The sequence below is a fragment of the Cyphomyrmex costatus genome, unplaced genomic scaffold (genome assembly GCF_001594065.2).
Source record: "Cyphomyrmex costatus isolate MS0001 unplaced genomic scaffold, Ccosl1.0 scaffold72, whole genome shotgun sequence".
Lineage (NCBI taxonomy): Eukaryota > Metazoa > Arthropoda > Insecta > Hymenoptera > Formicidae > Cyphomyrmex > Cyphomyrmex costatus.
Window position 1 is genome coordinate 1,597,058 of NW_017280289.1, and position 24,587 is coordinate 1,621,644.

At 28.4% G+C, this 24,587-nt stretch overlaps 7 protein-coding genes across 10 annotated transcripts; 3 read left to right on the top strand and 4 right to left on the bottom strand.

The window, feature by feature from the left end:
- Positions 1-718: 718 nt before the first annotated feature.
- Positions 719-5,159, top strand: Atf6 (bZIP_ATF6 domain-containing protein ATf6). Its single transcript, XM_018548382.1, has 8 exons — positions 719-921; positions 1,823-2,011; positions 2,067-2,242; positions 2,326-2,545; positions 2,944-3,494; positions 3,592-3,758; positions 4,154-4,773; positions 4,882-5,159. The coding sequence occupies exons 1-8, from the start codon at positions 837-839 to the stop codon at positions 5,115-5,117; spliced, it is 2,244 nt and encodes a 747-aa protein (XP_018403884.1). The 5' UTR covers positions 719-836; the 3' UTR covers positions 5,118-5,159.
- Positions 5,160-6,534: 1,375 nt separating this feature from the next.
- LOC108780647 (sulfiredoxin-1) lies at positions 6,535-7,247 on the bottom strand. Its single transcript, XM_018548420.1, has 2 exons — positions 6,966-7,247; positions 6,535-6,815 (listed from the first exon to the last, which is right to left on the bottom strand). Exons 1-2 carry the CDS (start codon positions 7,186-7,188, stop codon positions 6,667-6,669), a joined length of 372 nt encoding a protein of 123 aa, XP_018403922.1. The 5' UTR covers positions 7,189-7,247; the 3' UTR covers positions 6,535-6,666.
- An 852-nt stretch (positions 7,248-8,099) lies between these two features.
- On the bottom strand, positions 8,100-10,318 carry LOC108780567 (uncharacterized). The gene is made up of 4 exons (XM_018548323.1): positions 9,978-10,318; positions 8,654-8,961; positions 8,412-8,552; positions 8,100-8,105 (listed from the first exon to the last, which is right to left on the bottom strand). Exons 1-4 carry the CDS (start codon positions 10,084-10,086, stop codon positions 8,100-8,102), a joined length of 564 nt encoding a protein of 187 aa, XP_018403825.1. The 5' UTR covers positions 10,087-10,318.
- Positions 10,319-12,204: 1,886 nt separating this feature from the next.
- TFAM (mitochondrial transcription factor A) lies at positions 12,205-15,011 on the bottom strand. Of its 3 annotated transcripts, XM_018548387.1 has the most exons (6): positions 14,722-15,011; positions 13,990-14,359; positions 13,799-13,897; positions 13,178-13,316; positions 12,647-12,879; positions 12,205-12,285 (listed from the first exon to the last, which is right to left on the bottom strand). In XM_018548387.1, exons 1-6 carry the CDS (start codon positions 14,796-14,798, stop codon positions 12,274-12,276), a joined length of 930 nt encoding a protein of 309 aa, XP_018403889.1. In that variant the 5' UTR covers positions 14,799-15,011; the 3' UTR covers positions 12,205-12,273. The 3 variants fall into 3 exon arrangements, 2 of the variants coding, with proteins under 2 accessions (XP_018403889.1, XP_018403890.1); XR_001940909.1 differs by lacking the exon at positions 12,205-12,285 and having other exon boundaries at positions 12,803-12,879; positions 12,968-13,316; XM_018548388.1 differs by lacking the exons at positions 12,205-12,285; positions 12,647-12,879 and having other exon boundaries at positions 12,961-13,316.
- Positions 15,012-15,309: 298 nt separating this feature from the next.
- Positions 15,310-18,016, top strand: Fbxo42 (F-box protein 42). The gene is made up of 8 exons (XM_018548391.1): positions 15,310-15,356; positions 15,472-15,701; positions 15,836-16,179; positions 16,425-16,585; positions 16,675-16,805; positions 16,985-17,124; positions 17,260-17,390; positions 17,500-18,016. Exons 2-8 carry the CDS (start codon positions 15,554-15,556, stop codon positions 18,014-18,016), a joined length of 1,572 nt encoding a protein of 523 aa, XP_018403893.1. The 5' UTR covers positions 15,310-15,356; positions 15,472-15,553.
- Positions 18,017-19,363: 1,347 nt separating this feature from the next.
- On the top strand, positions 19,364-21,444 carry LOC108780579 (NFU1 iron-sulfur cluster scaffold homolog, mitochondrial). Of its 2 annotated transcripts, XM_018548334.1 has the most exons (5): positions 19,365-19,784; positions 19,890-19,964; positions 20,471-20,880; positions 20,950-21,053; positions 21,138-21,444. In XM_018548334.1, the coding sequence occupies exons 1-5, from the start codon at positions 19,708-19,710 to the stop codon at positions 21,357-21,359; spliced, it is 888 nt and encodes a 295-aa protein (XP_018403836.1). In that variant the 5' UTR covers positions 19,365-19,707; the 3' UTR covers positions 21,360-21,444. The 2 variants fall into 2 exon arrangements, with proteins under 2 accessions (XP_018403837.1, XP_018403836.1); XM_018548335.1 differs by lacking the exon at positions 19,890-19,964 and having other exon boundaries at positions 19,364-19,784.
- Positions 21,445-21,447: 3 nt separating this feature from the next.
- Rack1 (Receptor of activated protein kinase C 1) lies at positions 21,448-24,219 on the bottom strand. Its single transcript, XM_018548333.1, has 5 exons — positions 23,985-24,219; positions 22,731-22,939; positions 22,178-22,384; positions 21,875-21,985; positions 21,448-21,802 (listed from the first exon to the last, which is right to left on the bottom strand). Exons 1-5 carry the CDS (start codon positions 24,091-24,093, stop codon positions 21,485-21,487), a joined length of 954 nt encoding a protein of 317 aa, XP_018403835.1. The 5' UTR covers positions 24,094-24,219; the 3' UTR covers positions 21,448-21,484.
- Positions 24,220-24,587: the final 368 nt, after the last annotated feature.

Consider the following 24,587-nt stretch of genomic DNA (forward strand, 5'->3'; position numbering starts at 1 on the left):
CACAGACTTTTGCATAACGCATAAACCATATACATAAAGAATTTGATTGGTCCATTGACTCATGCATAAGAAAATGGACCAATGAAATTCCTTATGCACATGCTTTATGCGTTATGCAAAAGTCTGTGCTCCCCGCTTAAGACAGTCTTCAAATAAGAACTGACTATGAATACCGGCCATAGAAAATAAGCTCTCCTATTGGATATCGTACCAATCAATCAATCTTGTTGGTAATATGGCCTCGTCCCCGAATTCCTAGCTGGGACGAAACGGCCAGTAACGTAGAGCTGCCGCCACAGGCGGCGAGTGTCAGAATTAAGCGGGGAGCACAGACTTTTGCATAACGCATAAAGCATGTGCATAAGGAATTTCATTGGCCCATTTTCTTATGCATGAGTCAATGGACCAATCAAATTCTTTATGTATAACCCTCAGAATTATAGTCGGCTTGAAGAGTCGACGAGTTCCCCAAATTCCCTAGAAGTCGCGTGGGGGAGGATATCGTACCGTTGGTACGCCGGATGTCGTACGCAGTGTGAATCGCACATAAGCGCGTTCTGAATACGAGCCTTATAGCTACTGTAGCAACTAGCAATTAAATGTCATCACAAATCAGACGTGTACATTTAATACAGACGTAGTATATACACACTATATATATATATATATATATATTTGTGTTTGATATCATGTTTATACTTTTTCGGCTCGTACCTCGTACCGTTAAAATCCACTCGGCTCTCGCTATGTCATTAATTTGAGTTTGAATTTTTTCATTGCAAGTGTCTAAACATATAGAAGTTCACATTTGCCATCGAGCCTTATTGAGGTAAAACATGCCGAGTATAGAGTTCGGACAACGAAACAGCGACGAAATTACAGCGTCTGAAGCACAAATGTTTCCAGAGTTTGATTTTTTAGGTTAAGTATTATTATGTATATTTTTAGATTATTGGTATGTTTTTTACATTTAAGTATATAATATCATAATTTAATTCAATGTTTGCACATAGATAAAGGAATTGCTTATTTTGTATGTTATCATCTTTATATATCTCATTCTATTGTAATATAGCATTAGATACAAGAATTAGTAAGACAAAATAATATAAGATGTAGATATAAAGAAAATAAAATAAAATTGGATATATGACTTTCAGTTAAATAATAACTAGTTAAAGCATTAAAAGTTATAAATAAAAAGTTAATAAGTTAATAACTTTTAACTTAGTTAATTTTAAATGCATTAATTTTTAGCTAATTTATAGTTACTTTTAAACCTTAATTTATTAACTTTTTTTAAATTAAAATATAATCAAAATTTAATAATTATTTTTAATTTAATAATAATTAATAAATAATTTAATATTAATTTTTATATGTGATACTACAATATTATCAGTATTTTGTATTTTATGATTATTACATCATATATAACTTATATATGAATAAAAAAAATTAAATTTACCTAATAATCTATTGTAATTGTTATTTAAAGTAATTTCATTTTAAGAAAAGTTACATTCTAATAATAAACATAAAAATGGCATTGTAAGAGTCAGATAAATAAGAAAAATTTACATTCTGATCTCAAAATAATTTTTTCAAAATTAACCTCTTTTTTAACTAAAGTTAATTCAATCTTAATTTAACTTTAGTTACGTTAATTTTTTATTTTTTCAATTTTTAATTTAATTTTATTAATTTTATAAGCTATTAACTTTAACTTAATTTAGAAGTTTAAAAAAATTATTAACTTTCTCAACTCAGATGATTTTACAGTATTATACATCCTATAATTATTAAAATGTTTCTTTTGTAGAAGGAAACAATCAGTTCATTTCTGATGATCTTTTTCAATCATGGAGTTCTGAATTAGGAATACCTATTATGTCAGATGGAGAAACGATATCAGATGATGATAAAACTACAAATGAAGGAGTGAAAAATATTTTTGACTTATGGACCCCCTTTAAAGAGATTGACTTTAATCAGGCACAAAATAACTCAGGTATATATTAAAATATTATCTTTTAGAAATAATTATTTACCTGAAATTTTTTTAGGATTAAATGAGATAAATGGGATAAGAAATGAAATTAAGTTTGAACCTGAAAGTCCAACTGTACAATTTCCACTATCACCCAGTAGCCTTAACCATTCAGAATCTAATGATTCAGATAGCCAAGTAAACTGTTCGATGCAAGAAATGTTGAACTGTATGCAAAATATAAAAACAGAAGTATGTTCTATAGAATATATATAGTATTGACAAAAATATGTAAGTTTAATGTATATTTAATAACAGAATTTTTTTTCTTTTAGTTTACTTTAGAGACACCAATAATTTCTTCTCGGCAATGTACATCTCCGTTATCGCAATCACCTCACTCCCCTTTAAATACATCAAATGCAATGCAACAAATTAAATTCATACCTGTTAGCAAAGAAGATATGGAGCTTCCAAAATATGTCCTTACAAAAACGGATGTTGCGAAGCATGCTCATATTCAACCTATAAATATTGCACAAAATATAAAATATGGTAAAAATATTACATCATCTTTATATAAGTACAGGATAATCTTCAAATAGTATGTTAGCAATTAAAAGGAGGTGTATTATCTTGGAAATCACTAAATTTTAATATATATATATCATATATGTGATATTATGTTGTCAAGATCATGATCCTGAGTGACCTCCAACAAGTTTTAGCCGTCGATAAAACTTGTTAGAGGACACTCAGGGAGCTTGGTCTCTAATCTAAATTTTTATCAAAACTTGTAGTGCAAATATTTCATATTTTTTTTTACATAAACAAAAAGAAACTTAAAAATTATATAAAATTATGTTATATTACACACACACACACAAACACACACACATATATATATATATATATATATATATGTCTATAATTCATACTTTTAATACCTACAGGCGATCCTCAAAATACTATCTTTTTCCAAGACTTTGGTACATTTGCACAGAACGCAAATTCACAGCAAGTATTATATCCCTCAAAACTTCGGATATTACCGGCAAATAAACAAAATTCATTGAATATTAACTCAACTGACAAAACAGAAACGACTACATTTCAATTACCACAGAATGTAAAAATAATCAATACTATATCAAACATTCCAACGAATACTACGGAATCAATAGATAATTCTACTATTTTAAACAATGGATCTGTGAAATGTAACAATATTGTTGTTTCAAATAAAACCATGAGTTATACACCATTTCAAGTAATGCAGAATAAAATGAACTCCAATTCGTTAATTGTACAAGATGAAGTGATTGATTTCGTAAATTTGCCAAAAAATAATCAAGAATATAAATTAAAGGCATTAAAAAGGCAACAAAGAATGATAAAAAATAGAGAATCTGCTTGCCTCTCACGAAAAAAGAAAAAGGAATATGTATCTTCTTTGGAGAAAAAAGTATCTGAGTTGAAAGAAGAGAACAGACGATTAAAATCGGTAAACAACTTATTCTTTATATGTAGATATACATATACTATATTTATAAATCAATAAAAAATATAAATTATTTTTTAATACTATATACATATTTTAGGAAAATACAGTCTTAAAAGAGAGACTGTCAGAAATGAAAAACAATGTCACAAATAATAACAAACATAAAAATTTCAATTTTAATCCTTTGAAAAAGAAATTAAAGGGAAGTGCCGTTATTCTTTTCGGTATAATTTTCATGGTATCTTTCAACGTTGACGGCTTTAGGTAAGTGTAGCATTACAATGCATCTTTTTACTTATATATGTGATTTGAAAAAGTTTTTTAGAGAGTATAATTTACTGTAAAATGAATGTATAATTTAATTTTGCAAAATATAAAGAAATTCGGTCTAAATCGAGCAGTAATAAGATGTTTTATAAAATAAATTTCAAGTTTACAATGTTAGTATAGCATAAAAATAAAAGTATACAGGATGTCCCATAATTCACCCGATGGATTTCGTGGACAGGTAGAGCGGACTAAACTGAGACGGAAAGTCTCTTGTTTATTTTACAATTTTTGCAATAGTTAACATATATGTATAGTTTTATTATATATATATATATATATATATTTTATATGACACAAGTATAAAGTATTTTTTTTTACTTCTTTTTAAGGGGAACATCGTCACAAAATGTACATTTTAAAACTGAATCAGACAGTTTATCAGTATCTATAGCAAACGATAAACATAACAGAAGATTATTTTGGACAGTAGATGAAACCGATAGCAATATAGAAAATCGAATTGAAAAAAGTTTTAATGAAAGTATACCGACGCACCAACCAATATGTCCAATGTATATTAATCAAAGTGAATCGATACGTTTAGACAGCGAGTTAAGACGCTGGATTGTTGGTGAATCTGATCAAAATAACCAGACTGCTTTAAGAAAAACGAAATTGCAAACCGATTCATTAAATGTATCGTTGTCAAGGTCACCATTGGAAGAAAAAACAAGAAAGAAATTGTACTTATCACGAGATAGAAAAATAAAAACTATGCATAAAATGATTGACATTCCTGCCGTTAATCAATATTCAGATACTAATGCAATTGAGATCTTTTCTCCAATATTGAGCGAGCATGCTTCTTTATTTGAAGCTTTAGGAAGAAAAGATGATACATTTTATGTTGTCTGGTTTAGTGGCGAACATTTATTATTGCCAGCTTCCCGGAAGAATAACACAGCTAGACCTAAAATGTCTTTAGTCCTACCTACTGTGCCTATAAATGGTAAATAATATTATATGAACATATCATACATCTGTGTTTGAATAAAAGATATTATTTAATATAACAATATGTAAGAATGACACAATATTATAAAAGTCTTTCTTTCAGGTACATTTTCAACGCCACCTAATCATATAACAATGATGCAAATTGATTGCGAAGTAACTAATACGCAACTGCTACATTTACAACAATCCATTATACCTGTCCATTTGCGAAACAGTAAGCCTACAAGTCAATCGAATCAATCTCATTCTGTTGAGGATATAGATAATCCATCTGCAGATAATATCACTAGAAATTACAAACCATACTTTTTGAAAGAAGCAAATAGGAAACATTGATATAGAAAACACTTTATGTAATGATTACATAAATAAAAAAAATATAAATTTTGACGTTTTATGTATTAAAAATACGCATATAAGTATGTTCCTAGTCTTAATACGAAAAACATAAAGGATATTAATTATACGATATAAAGATAATATTAATAGTAAGTGTTCATGCAATAATACAATTATATTATACTCTAGTTATTTACATATATAGTAATATAATTATATATGATAAAGATTTTATATTTCTTCTAAAAAAATAGTAAATAGGAAATATTCGAAAAAATTATACATAATTCATTTCTAAATCTGACATTTATTAGATAATGTACAGAGAGTTACACTACGAGAGTTACATACTCACATATACTGTGAGAATTTGATATCTTACTGCTATATTATTCCAAATTTTTATAAGTTTTTGTTGTAAAACATGTTTTTTATGATACAACATTTTGTACAGTTTTTTTACATTAAAATATATAATTGTGAAATTTTTTAAAACGCATAAAAAGATTTATGATTTGTGATTCATCAATTTATTTGATATTTTGTATATGTATAAAACAAATTTAAATGCAAATCAGTACAACTAATTTAAAAAAAAACATGTTTTTGCTAAATATTATAAACATTTCATCACAAATATTTAATAATGATAGATATTTGTCAAATTTGAACAATATTTATTATTGAATATAATCATCCTAAAATTAAATGTCAGCTAATTGTATAAATTGTTGCTTTGAAATCCTAAAATAATAACTAAAATTGTAGAATTCAAATTAATTTTGATTATATAGTTTTTAATATGGTAATTATAGAAAATAATTATTGCATAATATATTTTACAATTTCTATCTCTTAAATTAGTTCATAATATTTATAAAAATATTATATATTAATCTTTTTTCTAATTATTATTCGATGTAATTAAGCGCAATTAAGATCTTTATTATTAAATAATAAATTTTGAACTTTAATTTTTTTTCTTTGAAAGTATATGTACCGTTATATTGATAAGGCATATTGATATTGTTTATTTCTATTATAAAAAATAAATCCATTTTAAACTCAAAGTTTATTTTAATTAACTCTTTTACAAGTAATAATGGATATCCAATAATTTTCTCTATTTTAAGATTATTATTTCTGCTCTCATTCTCTATGTTGCGTTATATCTACATTAACCAAGTGAATAAATACAACGTAAATTAAATAATAAAAAGATGCTAAAATGAAAACTATGCTTATCTTTTTTTACAATTTTCTCCAAAATGAAACAAAAACGAGCATATCTCTACAGAGTTTTTTACTTAGTTTATCGATCCCCTCCATGCTCCCGAAGTTTGGCTATTTAAATTTTAAACACCCTGTATATCAACAATATTACTATAAAATAAATTAACTACATATTATTTTTCTTCAAAAATTATATTATACAATATATATATATATGTATAACAGTAAAAAGTATAATATTTAAGCATGTTCATGTAAGTATTGTAAGTAATTCAGTTACATTATAGATATGTATACACATATATACATGCAATCACTTTAAGTCTGGAGTAGAATTTCCCAGATAACATCGTAAATCCATTAAAGTTGATTGAATTATTTTGGCTTTAATAGATACTTTGCCTAATCGTTGATGGGCGGTATAACGATGACAACCACCAAAAGAGTAATAATAATCACCACCTACAATATAATCAATAATTTAATTATTTCTTCTAGAAAACTTACTTCACAGTGGTTCAATCTCGTCTGCTTAAAAATTTCAAAATTATAATAATACATAAATAATAAGAATGTAAAAATTACTTTTCACAGTTACTTTGACAACTTTACCTTCGCTTCCTTTAATCCACAAAACGTCAATGGGTGGTACTGTGTCCTCAGTTTCGACGTTTTTCAACGCATTCATTAAACTTTGGACCTTTTCCTCGTTCACTTCAGCAAGAAAAGGTCTAATAATTACGTCCATTGGAACGTTGTACACCTCTGCATGAGGACTTGAATGAATCGAGCTAGCTATTTGGCAGGCACTCCTACGTATCATTTTACTTAACATTTGATGATCTTACATGCATCGATGTGCTAATTAATAGCGACTGACGAATGATGAAAAATTTTTGCTATTGCACCAGAAATTGAGGATATCAATAATCGCAACCTTTTTTAAAATCCTTCTTAGAGGACTATTTTCAGAAATAGATAAAACCTTGCGAACCATATGATGTTTATTTCGTTTGTATGAAATAGAAAATATATTTTTTATTTCGAATCAATAAACTGCAAAAAATTTACAGCCACAAGTTGCATAGCACACACAGTGTTATCAGGGACAGATTAAAGTGGATTAAAGAAATCTTTCATTGCCATCCATTAATCACCATGCATTGTGCTATTATGCACAATAATGATAAGAAATAAAGAACAGACTTTATATCACAGGTTTGTTCTTTATTTGCAATAAATTGAAGTAAAATAAAAACGTATGTTTGTTTTATTTCAACTTATTGCACCGTGTGCATTAAGTCAGATAATGCAGGAATAAAGAACAGACCAAATGTTAGAAATTTTCTGATCAATCAATACGATTGTATCTCGTACCAAGCAAAATCTCCTTCACTATGAAAATTTCCTCAAAAAGAACGAAAGAACTTACATACATGTAAAGATACTAGTATTTTTTTTTATCTGCTGTTAGATTAGGATTGTATAATAAAATTGTAAGAATTAAGTTTTTACTTATTTCTTTTATTTTAGAGATATTTTCATAAAACAGAATATTGATTACACATTTATTCTTAACAGTAATTGATTGTACTTTGTTACATAATTCTATCAATCTATTTAGAAATGATAAGCACCTGATAATTCATCAAGCACTTGAACAATTTTAGTAACCGTAGAAAAGATCTTAAAAACGTTACGAATTTACAACATACAACATCACATAAATATAAGATTACAGAGTCATTACATCTGTACAAAATCTAGTTTAAAATTAATAGAATTACATGTATCTATAAGTATTTTTTAGAAAAATTAATTGTGCTTTTTATACAGTATCTATACGCTTATTCAGTTAAAATCACAGTATAATGCTGAAGATAAAAAAACTGATATAGCTGCATTCCACTTTACTCACTCTATTACCATGAGTAATTATACATTTATTAGTATTATAGCACTATAGTAATAATGAATAATGATATAACGCATCAATACAAAACTAAACATATATAAGCAAAAATCATAAAATATTATAGTGATTAATGTGAATAATACTTTGAATATATAAATTAATCTAGGTTTAACGTTGCACAACATCAAAGCAATGACTAATAAACTGTTGTCTCGTGCTTTGTGTAATGTCGTACAGCTGCATAAACGTCCCACCGTCAATAATAAGTAAGGTATAATAATTGTCTGTGAATATATGAACAATACATATTAAGTTATCAACACAACTATTTCAATGAAATATAAGATATAAATTTATGTATAAACAAATATATATTATTATATACCTGCCCAAATAAATTGTCAAGTTTCAACACAATCAAAATATTAACAATTCCAGCTAGGAAGACAAAATTTATATGATTGAGTAGTAATGTGTATAACGTAAATTCTGATTTAAATGCTTCTTTTGATGAAGGTGTATTCTCATTGCTGATATCTTTTAAAAAACTTTCATGTCTGTTATCAAATCTTGTGCAATTTTGCAATTTTGTGTTGCTACTAATATTGCATACACCATTTCCGATATTGTCCTCTGCAAAATTCTCTGTCGATTCCACTTTAAAACTGTTGCTTTCCACTTGTGGATCATTATCTGCAAAAGATTTTTTTAACTGTATCTGTTCAAATCCATTTTTATCTATATTGTATATTAAAAACGTACTAGTAAATATTATTTACACACATACAAATATTTTAAGATATAGAAAAGAGATCAAGAATAGATAAAACAATTTTTTTCACAACTTTTACAACTTTATTTTTTTTATGTTATACATTTGAAATATTATCAATGCAGTGATATACAAGAATGATTTGTTATATTAACATTTATTTTATCATAAGAATACTCATTGTCAGAAATTGAAACCAGTCTAACTTTGATAAAATATTATTAAAATATAAGTGATTATTTGTTTATAAATGAAACAAAATTTTAATTAAAATGCACATATATTTTTCCTTACATCCTATTGTTTAAAAATTAAATTCTATAAAAGGATAACAGTTTCAATTCCTATTTAATGCATCCATTTTCTTTTTACAATTGTACAAAATTCAAGCATATGCGTACGTGTGTGTATACTTTAAATTACATGTTTGCCTTTTTCTACAACTTGATCATAGCAGATAGAATGTTAACAGAAACATAGAAAATTACAAACAGAAACAACAAAATATATATAATGATGATGATTGTTTGACAAAAATCAAATAAAATTAGATATATTTGTTATATATATATATATATATATATCTTAATGCTGATTGACAACAGAAATAGATCACAAAAATGCTGTTCGATTTTTACTACTGTTGTTACAGTGTCTTAGCTGTTGTTATATTGTGTCAGTAACTTCTGCTAGGAAAATATACAAATCTAAATGCAAATATAGCTGATGTCAATCTTTGCAATTTGTTTAAATTTTCTGGTAAGTTACTGATATACTGTCAAATTTTGCTTATTAAATGTGTTTATTTATTCGAAGTATTATTAGATTTTCGCAAAACTTGAAATATGTATTTACTTTTGTGCATCTCACGTTAAACTAGGATTAAATCTTTTAAATAGTCTAAACTGTTTCTACTTAACGTATTGGTTATGTTTACCTTTATTTTCGACCAGATGAACTTTCCCTGTAATTTTATGTAGACGACTTTCGCAGTTTTCTAATATTCGCCGCCTTCTCGCTTCTCTCTTAGTGTTCATTTCAGCCATCGTCGTATTTCACACAATTAAATTGAATAAAACAATTTAACGCGAGTCCACGTAAGCCCTTTTGTAACGTGCACAACAACACCTAAACTGATCTAAACTGCACGTCAATCAAGAATAGCCGAGGAAAATCAAGTAGAATAAATTTCTGATCGTTTACGACACAATGACATAAAAAAAACGTACTTTCGCAGTTTTACTGTTTTTCTTCTTTTTCTTGAAGACAAATCTTTTCTATCAGTATCCGATATTTACAAGATTTAAAAAATGATTAGAAGTTAGGTTAAACAGATTATTCACTTTATCCGAGTTTTTAATTACGCGATTTGTAAACAAGACAATTCTCATGACCAAAATTCCATTTAAACTTTAAAGTATGTATTCCAGTGCTTAAAATCACTTGAAATCCGCCAAAATTGTTGCATTTAAAATGAAATAAATATATATTCGGGTATTGAAAAGAAAAAACAATAAAATTAAGTGCAAAAAGTGCAACATAAACAGACCTTTTATTATTCAGAGATGACTTGCATGAATATTGCTTGCATTCTTTATAAAATAAATATTCTAATTTCTAAGTATAGTAATAAGAGAGGCGGTATAAATGTATTTAACTTTTTTAAACATATGTCAGTGCGTGCACGCACTACACTTGCGTATGATAAAGAAATTTGAAAGATATATAAACATATTAATTTTTTAATATAAAAATTTCAGGAAATTAAAACAATTAAATTACGGACGAGATTTATAGTTAAAAATTCTGTTGCAAAAAATTATAGAATTTCTTTCTAATTTAAGTTAATGATTGAAGAAATAGTAAATAAAGGAGCAAATTCATAAGGATCACTAAATATGTTAGATATTAAGATTTTAGAATTATTAAAAGTACGAAGAATATAAGAACAAATGTTTAATGATAGGGAAGTGCAAACTATATTACCAATTCGTTTTCTCGATGTCAATCTTCTTTTCATTAAGAACAAGACATTAAAAATAAAAGGTTAATTTTAATATAATTCAACTGCTTGTTTTAAAAAAAGAATAAAAAATTGTAAATTAAAACAATTCCTCTTCTAAATTTTTTTATCCTATACACACACATATATATATATATATATTTGTTTTTTCTTAATATAACCTAGGAAACATGAATTGCTAGAATTGTTTAAAGACATTTAGTGTACTTTTAACGTTACATAAAGCAGTTGTTTCAGCATCATACGCATTTCTGCAATATCAAGAAAAAGACATATATGTTCAAGAATACTTTATCGCATTAAAAAATGTGTGGAAGTTAATAACAATTATTTCGAACATCTTCTAAAGTAAATAAATATCTTCATTGAAAATACTAAGTATGTTAATTATTCTTTTTTCTTTAATGTGATTTTTTATGTTCAAGGTCATCTGAAAGACAACATATATATAGTTGAATTTGTTTTTTTATGAACTACATTACTACATTAACAAAAATATGCTATTTTATTTAAAAAAATCGCAATGATCTTGAAATCTCAAAAACCATGACCTTGAGAAAAATTTTTGCTTATCATAATGTGTCCCTTCCAATTGAACAATAACTTTTCCTTGTAGTATTTTTCCATATCATCAAAAACAACGGAGATATTTTAAATGGTTAAGTTAAAGGAAACACCCTGTTAAATACAGATTATACTAGCGTAATAATCACGTTTAGATGATATATGCCACATTTTTATTATTATATCATTTTATAAATAGAGATTGAAGAAATCCAAAATAAGCTTGCTTATTTCTACCAAATTAGGATTATAATATGAATTGATGGACTATGATATATAAGGATAATGTTATTTAAAGTGAAAAGAAAAACTATATAAGTATATTAATTTTTTGTTACTATTTGGAAACATGTTTTAAGTATTTATAATTCATAAACATATTATAACATCGTTCACACATACATGAGAAAAAAATAGTAAAATAAAAAATATCATGTCATTTGAGATAAATTTTACAATTTTTAAAATAATAATGTGTAAATTTCCTTAATAATGTAAATTTATAACACATGTATAATGTTGAATATAAATATAATGAATATAATATTCAATTTAAATATATAATGAATATATGTATGTGTAATGTTGAGATAGCATAAATTATCGCACGTCTGCTGTTGTCATCATAATAGTCACCTCATTTGGATTAGTATAATTTCTATGAAAAAAGAAGAAGGAAAGACAAGATGTTAGTATATACATTTCAAGAATTAAACAAAATTAATATTGTTATATTTAAAATGTTAATTTCTATATATATTATGTGCAAGAAAGGATAATTAATTACCGTAATAATCAAGAAATATTTTACACAGAAATATAATAGGTCACAAATTTATTACAGAAATAAACTATATCATATTTATTACACGTTACAAAGTGCATAAGGTATAAAAATAAAATACAAATTACCAATAAGTCTCAGTTTACACAAACAGTACTTATTTATACATAAGATTTAAAATGCAAAATATTGATATTAGAATACCAACTGTGCCAATAAATATGTATTCTCTTACCGTCTTCCAGTTTTCACTAATCTCTTTTAGGACTATTAAAACTCTTTTCCATGTTGAGACAAAATATGTATATATCTGTATATATGTATGTGTGTCTTGAGGTTGTACAATTGACTTTTTAACATCATTTATCGATGTATTCACTGCTATCTTCCTTGAGCATTCCACTGTAGTTTTCAAAATATTTTTGTTACCGCAAAGTACCATGCCCTTTGTAGATTCATGTTGTTGATCTAGATATGGATATTTTATAATTTTACAAACACTGATAAATATAATTTTTTGAAGTTAATGCAATTTTCTTATTACCACTGTTAGTACCAGGATCTTTTCCAAATGTATACTGAGTAGTATCAGTGCCCCAACCTATTTTAATATTCTCTTTATTTTCAATTTTAACATTGGAGAAATTTGCAGCAATAGATTCAACGACAGGCATACTACATTGGTTGGGGCACTCTGAATCCTATTTTTCACGTTTATGTGTCTCGAGTTTAGATTTAACATTGGATTTTACAATATTATAATGACCTGCTTGAATCATTTCTTCCTTCCATTTTTCCACTTCAATCTTATAATTTTTAAATAAATCACTTGCTTCTGCATTGTATTTATTTTTAGCTTCCACTGTCATATTTTTCCATTCATTAATTACATTATTTAGCCAATCCTAGAAATATAAAAAGCTATTTTAATAAAAAATTAATAGCAATAGTAAACTTTAATAACAATTTTTAAAAAGACTTTAAGATTTTAAATATTTTCCCAATATGAGCCAACACATGTTATCAGTGTGAACTTATTATACAATTTATTCGAAATGAATAATAAAGTGTATATGTTTCGACCTACGGTTAAGGTCCTCTTCAGTACATATTAAATTAATATAAAAATAAAATAACAAAAAATTAAATTAAATTATTCTTTTCGAATAAATTGTATAATAAGTACACACTGATAACTTGTGTTGGCTCATTTTGGCATTTTGTTTGTATCTTTTGATTTAACTGAGTCTTTTGATTATCTTATTTGTTAAACATCTTATTAGATTCATATATATATATATATAAACTATGCAAAAAGGAGAATGTTTCTAGCAACTTATACTAAAGTAAGATATACTTGACTTAGGAAATTGTATAATTAACTTACTTTATATGATTCTTGTGGGTTTTTGGTACTCTTTTTACTTTGCATGAATAACATGAAGGCAGGTAATGGCCGTTTTGGCTTCCCAAGTTCTATCAGTTTCTATCAGAAAAATAAAAGAATATTATATAATTACGAAATTTTAGTATACATACAATACATATAAATACTAGAAGTCATCTCAATATAAATACTTGTTTGATTTCACCCTGCTTCAAAGTATGACCTTTTTTCAATAACTTTTGTATTATTTCTATCTTTTGTTCATTAGTTAAAGAATTCTCATAATCCATTAATTTTTGTTTATATATAGAAGTTTGTTCACGAAATTGCTTCTGTAAATTTTGCTTTTCTGTTGGATCGATTTGTGCCCATTTCTCTGATACTATCTTTGAAAGTTCTTTTGGTTTGCAATGAGGATATTCTTTTTGCAATTTATTCCTTATAGAGTTGTAATATAACAGAAATACACTTGGTGGCTTCTTTGGCTTTGGTGGTATACTATCTTTTTCTATATTCTGTTTTGATTTGGATGTAGTAAAGTTTTGTGCAGAAGCAAATTCCCTGATAAAAAATTAATTATTTAGTCTTTTAATATAAATTTTTTTCTATTTTAATATATTTATTTATATCTATGACAACATAAGAGATAAAAAATATATATTATTATACAAATATTTTAGTTGTCTCGTTTTAATACTTATTCTTTTATGTATATTAATCAAAATGTTTTCAGGGATAATTGCAATAACTGAGAAATCACATGGAAATCTCCATATAGATAATGATAAAATGTTATAACGATTTCCATGCTGCTAAAACATTTGGTCTCATTTCATGTTACTTGTGTGTTTTATATAAACCTTTAAAAACTATTACTCAGATTTAAATTATTAATTGTAGAAAAATAAAATAATTTTCTTTACCTAGTGCAAAAGAAATTTAACAGATTAAACTGTTTCCTATTAATAGGAGACAGTAATCTCCAGGTTGCCATAATCATGGTACACGTGATCTGGTTATAGTCAGTCTGAACAATCTCAAACAACTTCTATTTTAATATTTCGACAAGAAATAGATAAAAAGTGCTTATAGCATAACGAAACACATCCAGCAGCGTTAAAAGAATCGAAACAAATCGAAATTCGAAGTCGTGTTGAGGTTAAGATTTTTCCTTATAAAGGTATCGCCGTATATATATCGCCACAGTTTACAATTGTACCCATAAACGCTCAGTGAGCGGTCGTATGCATGGTCGTCTGGATGCACCCGTTGAGTCTGCTGAACGCGCTCAATGTAATATAAGATACGAATGAAAGATGTCACTTAACGAATTTGGAATTAACAAGTCTGTACTATCGACCTCGATCAAGTTGGGCCGTCAGTCCAGCATCCCTTGATAATTTGAGATAAACACTCTGCTGAATGCGGCCAATTTGTGGTATGACAGACGGACAGACAACTGACAAAAAAACAGTGCAACAAAAAGTCATTTTTGAGCCTATTCCTATTTTTCTTCCAGTTTGGATTACATACTTATAAATTATTCTAAATTATAGTTGTAAGTTTTGTCAAATTGTCAGAATTGTTATGTACGATAATAAAAATGCATACACATTCCTCTAGTAAAAAGGTTCGTGCAATGATGATGTTTTCATGAAAAATATATTTTTAAGAATGAACTTTTTTCTCTCCATGTGGAAATGAGGACATCCCAAGTCCAGAAATTTTGTACAAATTACAGTCGATTTTCATGGTATGCTTATGGTTACTCCATGCAAAATGCAATGTAAAATCAATGATCTACCTGACGAATTGTTGGAGTATATCCTAAGTTTGATACCACCTTACAAAGATCTCCAAGAATGCAAGCTTGTTTGTAAAAGATGGTACCGCGCTACCAAAAGTATGTATGTTTCTTTTACATTATCCTTTACATACTTATTTATATGTCAAACATATGAATTTGCTACATGAATGAATTGATATATCAACCCATTAATCAGTTCTACATATTAATATATATTTTTTGTTAACTAGATGTAACAGAGCACAATGAGGCACATTTTCAAAAGTCTGTCGCTTTTGGATCTTTGTTATGGGATTCATTACCATCTATGCATTGGATATCTACTATTGGAAAAAGACATTCACATTCTGCTTGTATATACGATAACTCCATGTATGTCTTTGGTGGCTGTACAGCTACAATGACAACGTTCAATGATTTATGGAAGTTAGATTTAGGCACAAGAACATGGGTTAGACCAATCACTATGGGCAACTATCCATCCCCTAAAGCTTGTGCCACTATGCTTTATTATAAAAACAGCTTAATTTTATTTGGAGGTTGGTCTCATCCATCACCATATCCTTTACATCAGGTAACTATTTAAATAAGAAAATAATAGTTTCAGTTGAGACACATGTATGCATACATATATATATTTATATTAGATTTTTATAAAACATTCTTGCATTAGATTTATATAATCAAATCATAAACTGAGAGGTATATAATTTTTGTTACCGTCTTTATTTTCTACAGTTTATATTATATACAATTATTTGTAATATAATTTAAAAGAATAGACATTGAAATATACTAAAATAGGTAATATATTTTTAGCAGTGGAAATTGTTTAATGAATTACATGTATACTGTATAAAATCAAATAAGTGGACTGCTATAAACACACTAGAAACTCCACCACCAACATCTGCTCATTCTGCAACAATACATAGGAATTTAATGGTTGTTTTTGGTGGAGTTTGTAATGGATACTACAGGTATATTTTTGTAAAATTTTATACGTATGAAAGTAAAACACACACTGTAATTTTTTATGCATAACATTGCTTGTACTATTTTAAAGTAGTTCTAACGATATATGGTGCTTAAATTTGGATTCGTATACCTGGCACAAACAAAGTACATCAAATTTGAAGCCGCAGCCACGTTATGGCCAATCACAAATTAAACTTGGGGAAAAGCATTTACTTGTGCTTGGTAAGAAAAACGTCTACTTGTGCTGTATTATTATTCACTCCTATAATTGTATTTTGATTGAAATAAGCTTTAATCTTGTTAATTTTCTTTATATATAAAGTGTATTGAAATTTCGATTTATTATTGTCAAAACAATTAAATATAATTAAATAATTACGTGAAAATCTGAAAATCTGCAGGAGGTTGCACGGGACCAAATGCTGCTATGAATGATGCTTGGTTGTTAACAATGGAAAGTGAGTCTTGGACATGGAAGAAAGTCAATATGCACAATACTGAATGGGCACCGACGCGTATTTGGTGTCATCAAGCTTGTAAGGTATTTACTTTAATTCTAAAATATATAATATTTAGTTCCATTAAAATGCTACTTTATTGAATATAATTAGCCTATTTATTATTATAGCCCTATTGCTAGATTTTAATATACATATATAAAATATTATTTGTATAGGTGGGAAATTATATTATTGTACTTAGCAAAACTAAACGTCAAACAAAGTCAAATGATATGAGTATCTCATTGAAAAAGGTTCAAAGAAGTACTTCACCACGTTTATGTGAATCAAATCTTGTGCCCGAAAGGTGTGATGCAATTATAATGATATTTATAGTATAACATTATGAAAAGCTAATAAACAATTGTAACGGTTTTGCTATTATTATTAATCAATTGATTGTACAAATTTTTTAGGCAAGAAAACGTATCAACTGTAGATAAGGATGAAAATATAAATGGACGGCATGGAGCATTTTCCAGATCACATTCACAAAATGCACATACTTCGTCGCATACATCTAATATTCCAAAAACGATACCGTTTTACAGTGATAATACTTTAAGCATGGCTGCATTTCGCGATCAACCTCTTCGTAGTAACGCAATCACGAATAGACAACGTCAATTGGAATCGCTAAGAAGAATGGAGGAGAAAATTCGTAATAAGAAAACACAGCTGATGAAAGTATCCAAAAAAGCTGAGAACACATTATCAATATTTGTATTGGATATTACTAATGTTCTTTCGGACGACTGCAAGGCTTTGTGGATTCCCTTAAAACAAAATGATCATTCGGGACCCGATGAGAGAATTCTATATTCTCTTGTAATGGGAAGGGGAGAATTGATAGTTTTTGGAGGTATTCGTAGAGACGAATCTGTAGTATATAATGATCTCCATTTTATAAACCCACCTCGATATGTTATTTAATATTGAAAAATAATTAAACATAGTATCATATTGTTTTATTTTATTACTACAATTTTTTCAAAGATTTTATTTTTATTTAATATAATATAAAATATATATAATATTAAATATAGCACAAACGAGTGATAAAAAACATGTTAAATGTTTATATTAAATCCATATTTATACAATAATTTATCTTTAAACTCTAAATATATTACAAAAAGATATAAAAAACTAATTATGTGTACAAAAAATGGAAATAAACAATAAGAATAAAAAACAGTAGAATTAAATATTTATTATAAGTTTACTGTATACAGTAAGAGTACTGTACAGTTAAAAGTTAATTTAAAAATTATTAATTATATATATAATAATTTTACTTTATCTCTCTATTATGATATACTATATTTGTATTTTCAAAGATGGACATGCTTTACAAATATATGTATAATAAGAGTAAAAAAAATAGATTTAATAATCCATACAATAAATTTTATAACAGGATTATTATATGGTTGCTACATTAGATATTGTCTATAATTACTATATTATTAAAATCTCAATCGTCTTCAATTTGTTTTGGATTTATTTTTAAACTATCAGATATATTTTAGAAGATAAAATTTATTTTTTAACTAATACATTTGAAAAAAGATTAACTAATCAAGGGATGCGGTCCACTTGTAGCGCTACAAATGCTTCGAAGCTTTTGACTGATCAATTAGAAGAAAGAATTATACTAATTGTCCAATCAAAAAATGCTTCAAAGCATTCGTAGCAAATGGACCAAGGGTTTGTAACATATAACATCTTTTATATTTTGGCTACATTAAATTTTAATAAAATAATATAAATTAGTTTCGAAAAATTACAAAAAAGTTTACATGAAATTCTGATGTAGCCTCATCCTTTATTGTTATGTCATTGTTAAGTAAAATGGGAAGTTTACGATTGCACATATTGCTCGCTGATTGGCCAATTTAAAAATAATATAATCATTGGTAAAACAGAGAAAAGTTACTAGGCACCGCCCAATTGCGTTCAGCAAACTCGTCAGTTTTGCAACCGTTTTATTATTTTATCCTTGTTTATTGAAATATTAAACAAGGATAAAGTGATATACATACTTAAAATAGAACATAGGCGAGAAACACACACTTTTGTATAACGCATAAACCATATACATAAAGAATTTGATTGGTTCATTGACTCATGCATAAGAAAATGGGCCAATGAAATTCCTTATGCACATGCTTTATGCGTATGCAAAAGTATGTGTTTCTCGCCTATGTTCTATTTTAAGTATGTCATATCACTTTATCCTTGTTTAATATTCAGTGAACAAGGATAAAATAATACATCAGACACTACTGGCAATGTCTACCGGGTGGGTCTTTCTGTCACATGTAAAATTGGCAGAGTGAGCAGTGCAACGCGAACAGACCTTATATAAAAGTTTTGTAATTGCAACGCAATTTATCTAATTTGCGATATCTCTTCAGTTTGCAAAACAAAGAATGCTGTTTCTTATTCTGATAAGGTAATGCTGTATCTTATATTTAGTAAATTTCGAGGAATATAGAAAAAAAAATACAAGTAAAGCGCGCATATTGCTGAGACAACGCTTGTGCACATGCGTCGATGAAAAGATGAGAAATCTTTGACAATTTGAGGAGGCGAGACAGTTAGAATTGTTGGAAACAGCAATGGATAAAGTTTTTAGATCGTTTCATACGAGTCGGCCAGCATTGTATAAAACATTAACAAACGAGCAATGTACGCAGTAAGTAAGTCACTTTCCATTGAACATACATACATTCTTCTCCTATGTATGTTTATATGTCTACTGATAGATGTAGATTTGTGTAAATGTATCTATGTTTTTCAGAACATTCAATAAACTTTTTGTGAAGCAAAATGTACCTGCAATCAGTAGAGCGTTATTGGCGCAAGAATATTCGACGTAAGGTTTACAACTATGTATTGTTTCTCCATATATATGAAAAAATTTAATCAAATGTGTCTGAAAAACAGATTTGACTATTGCAGTTTAATTCGCAGATTGTCAGCAAAAATCTGCTAATAGATGATATTATATTAATCGTAAGAATTAAATAGAATTTTATAACTTTTAAACGATAATTCTTTGTAAACAAAATGATATTTATTCTGTTTCTACTATTAGATTATATTGTAAGCTTTCTTGGTAAAACACAAATTTATAAAGTACAGAGATAGCACAATTTGTCAAAATATTCTGCTTAAATCTGCTGACAAAGTATTAGTTAATATTTTGCTTCTATAGTATTTTGTTGAAAGATTCTGTATTCTATTTCTATTGACATTTCATTGACAAAATTTACAGCAAATGTTTTGCAAAATCTGTTTTTGGCACAGTGTAACATAAATCAGTATACCTTTGTTATTCAACAATGTTCCCTAAGTAATATTTACATACATCATTTTCAGAGCTCTCTCCATTGGCATTAGGCATTTACACGGTGATGGAACAGTTTGTACACTTTCCCCTAAATGCAGTTCCTTAATACAACAAAAACGTAGTATGTTTATCCAAACGCAAGATACACCAAATCCGAATAGTTTGAAATTTATCCCAGGAGTGTCAGTATTGGGAGAAGGATGTACAAAAGACTTTCCAAGCGCTAAGGATGCATACTGCTCGCCACTTGCAAAAATGTTATTTCGTATCGAAGGAGTAAAAGCAATATTTTTCGGACCTGACTTTATCACGGTTACGAAACTCGATGAAGATATAGAATGGAAGTTATTGAAGCCAGAGATATTTGCTACTATCATGGATTTTTTCGCAAGTGGATTACCAGTCATGGATGAAACTTCTCAGCCAGCAGCAGATACGCGTATGATTTACAATTTTATACAAAATGTTCAAAGTATAAAATAAAATGCTGATTGTTTCGTTTTTGTAGAAATCAATGCAGAAGATGATGAGATTGTTCAGATGATAAAGGAATTATTGGATACACGTATACGTCCCACAGTACAGGAAGACGGTGGTGACATTGTTTTTATGGCAAGTGTTTTCAAATCTTAAGAAATTCTATCATTAACCCATTGTCTTGAATATAATACATTGTATTTCTTATAATTACAACAGGGTTTCGAGGAAGGTATTGTGAAATTAAAAATGCAAGGTTCGTGTACTAATTGTCCAAGCTCGGTAGTAACATTGAGGAATGGCGTACAAAATATGATGCAATTCTACATCCCTGAAGTACTCGGAGTTATACAAGTAGAGGATGAGACGGATAAAATTGCTGAGAAAGAATTTCAAAAGTTTGAACAAATTAAGAAAATAGAAGAAAGTAAAGACAAATAGACATGATTGTAGTTGATTGCACATCATATAATTATGTACATCGCATATTATATATTGCTTAATTGTAAATAATAAGACTTATAAATAATGTTGAGAATTGATTTTAAGTTTTTATTACAAAATATTTATCTGCTAGATACAGAAACTTGCCAGACACGAATAGTATTATCAGAATATCCAGCAAATAATGTCTGGCCGTCCGTGGACCATGCAAGAGACAGACAAAGAGGAGGTTCTGCTTTACTGGTTGCAGATACGACTTCGGGTTTCAGTTCTTCAACCATCTCTTTAGTCTCGAGATCCCAGATTTTGATCCATGGTCCAAACGCGGCGCAAAGCCAATAACGATTAGGGCTGAAGCATAATGCTGTAATAATGTCATTATGATCTAAAGTATGGAGATGTTTTCCATCATTTAGATCCCACAGCATAGCTTTGCAATCCTGCAAATAAAAATATATAATTTATATGATAAATGCATTTTAAATGATAAATATGCTATGTGCCATTCGCACCTTTCCACCGGATGCACAGAGTGATCCGTCAGGTGATACCGTAACAGTATTCAGATATCCTGTATGGCCACTATGATTGATCTTCAATCTGCAGTTTGTCAAGTTCCAGACCTGCAAAGGCGAATTGCTAAAATTACTAACAAATTTATCGTGCAATTAGAAACAAAATATATAAAAATTTGAAATCAGTCCCATATCCGCATACACTCATAGATATATCATGTATATAATATATAAGATCCATCATTCTTATCAAATGTTTACATTTATCATAAATCTTGTAAATATAAGCTTTGTTCTTACCTTGACAACACGATCCCAGCCTGCAGAAACAATGATAGGATTTGCATGGTTGGGAGAGAAGCGCACACAGCTGACCCAATCTGTGTGTCCATCATCCTGGATGGTGTATTTACACTCGGCTAATGTATTCCATAATTTAATCGTCTTGTCTCGTGAACCAGAGACAATCTGACGATTATCCACAGAGAAAGCGACGCTCAAAACATCCTATATTCAACAGTAATTAATTAAAAAGTTTAATTAACATAGCAATATTTAATCCATAATTTGTTAATATCAGATCGATATTTTTTAGTATATTTTTTAATATCGAATACTTACGGCATCACTGATTTAATCCTACCTTTCTTCTATTTCTCAATTAAAAAAAAATATAAAAAAAAAAGCTTCAGTTATTTCAAATTTTTTATGGAATTACTTCTTCCATCGTAATCAAGATAAATAAAAAATCATATTATGAAGCAATACTTCACAATATGAAAATTTTTTCTTTTATCTTTGTTACGAAGAAAATTCAAATATGTATCGTTGTTGTGGAAGAGTGAAGTCACACCTTGGTATGGTCTTCAAACCTTCTAGTCGTACGACCTGCTGCCAAATCCCAAAGACGCAATGTTTTATCCCACGAACCAGACAGAGCATAATTGCCATCGGACGAAAGAACTACGTCGCTTATAAAGTGTGAGTGGCCATAAAGACGTTTTTGGGGGATGCCATAGTTAGCTTCGTCACGTGTCAATTTCCAAACAATCAAAGTCTTATCTAGAATAAAACAATAATACATAAGCTGCAATTGTCATTTCCAAGAATTTAGATGATTTTGACTAAACTTTAGATTTATTAATATTCAATACTAAGATTTATTTTCACAAAAAATAAAAAGATAATTGAGTTTTTCAAGCTTTTCACTTGTAAACTGTTTTAAAAATAATAGACTAGGACAAATAAATTAAATACAGAAATTTTAAGCCTGTTCCTTTTAATTGAACTTCTTATAAGTTTACATTTCCTTTTTTATATTTCCATGAAATAAAGAACTCTGGGTATCGATCATGAAACTTTTTCCCTAGGATGGAAAGTAAAAAGTAAAAATTTTTACCATTGTAGTTAATGGAGAAATTTTTTACTTTTCACTTTTCATCCTAGGAAAAAAGTTTCATGATCGATACCCTGATTGGAAGGAGAAGGGTTGAATTTCTTATGCCTTATGTATTATGCGTTACGCAAGAGTCTGTGCTTCCTGCTTAAGGATGGAATCTATAAATGTTACTCCAGATTCAAAACGGTCTTAAGTTAATATTTAAGATATAAACCAATCAAAGAGCCATATTAGTATCTTAAGACATTGCTAGAAATGGTTTTGAGATTAAGAACGGACTATGGATACCAGCTTTGTGTGCTTAATTTCTTTACTTCCGGATAAATTGTGAATAACTCAAGGAGATATTGCAATTGAATTCTGAGAGATATTTCTTGGATAATGTTACCTAGAAATAAAGAAATTAGACACAAGAACAAAATGAATTATGTAAGAAGTTCAACTAATAAAAATAATCTTTTTACCAAAGTTTGAATCATCCTAATTGCTAGTTCTACAATTACTGTACGAACAGATGGAATATTACATGATATACGTAAAATTTACTAATTAAATAAAATCGTATTTTGTAACACAAAATTTATAGTAAAACATATGAAGTATATTAGTGAATTAAAATAAAGGGGAAAAAAATCAGAATTTCGTTACAAAACTGAAAAGAGAGATTGGAAAAAAAAAGGTAAAGTCAGGTAAATGATCGATACTTGCCACGTGAAGAGGATAATATCATGTCCGGATATTTCGGATTTGTCGCAATTTGCGTGACCCATCCATTGTGACCACGAAGTGTGCCTCTTAATTGTAAAGTTTCCGTCATTTTGAATCACGTTCGGCCACGATATATCGCTGATTGAAACGGATTACTCCGTGCGCACCGCATCCACCAAACGATGGACGAAAAGGAACGAACAACCGGAACAACGTGCCGGACCACGGCGTTCAATTATTTAGCCGATATTCATCAATACATAGATGCACTACCTACATCAAATTCATGGACATAGGAATGTAACGTAATCAGTAAGCGAATTGACCAATCACAGTTGAGAACGTAAGCGGCGGCTGCTTACGTCTCTGCTTTCTCTCTTCTGCTGTCTCCGGTCTATAGACTGGAGGCCCTGTTTCAAGGAGCCGAACCAACACGAAACGCTCCGGAAACAGCCGAGGTGATGACCACCACTCCAATTCCTGAGAACCCTTCATGGGCTTCATGACAGTAATCTACCACCGGACGAGCATACCCGCCTTGTATTTATATACCATGCTTAAAGCAGCTTAAAGTTACGAAAGTTAAGTATACAAAATCCGATT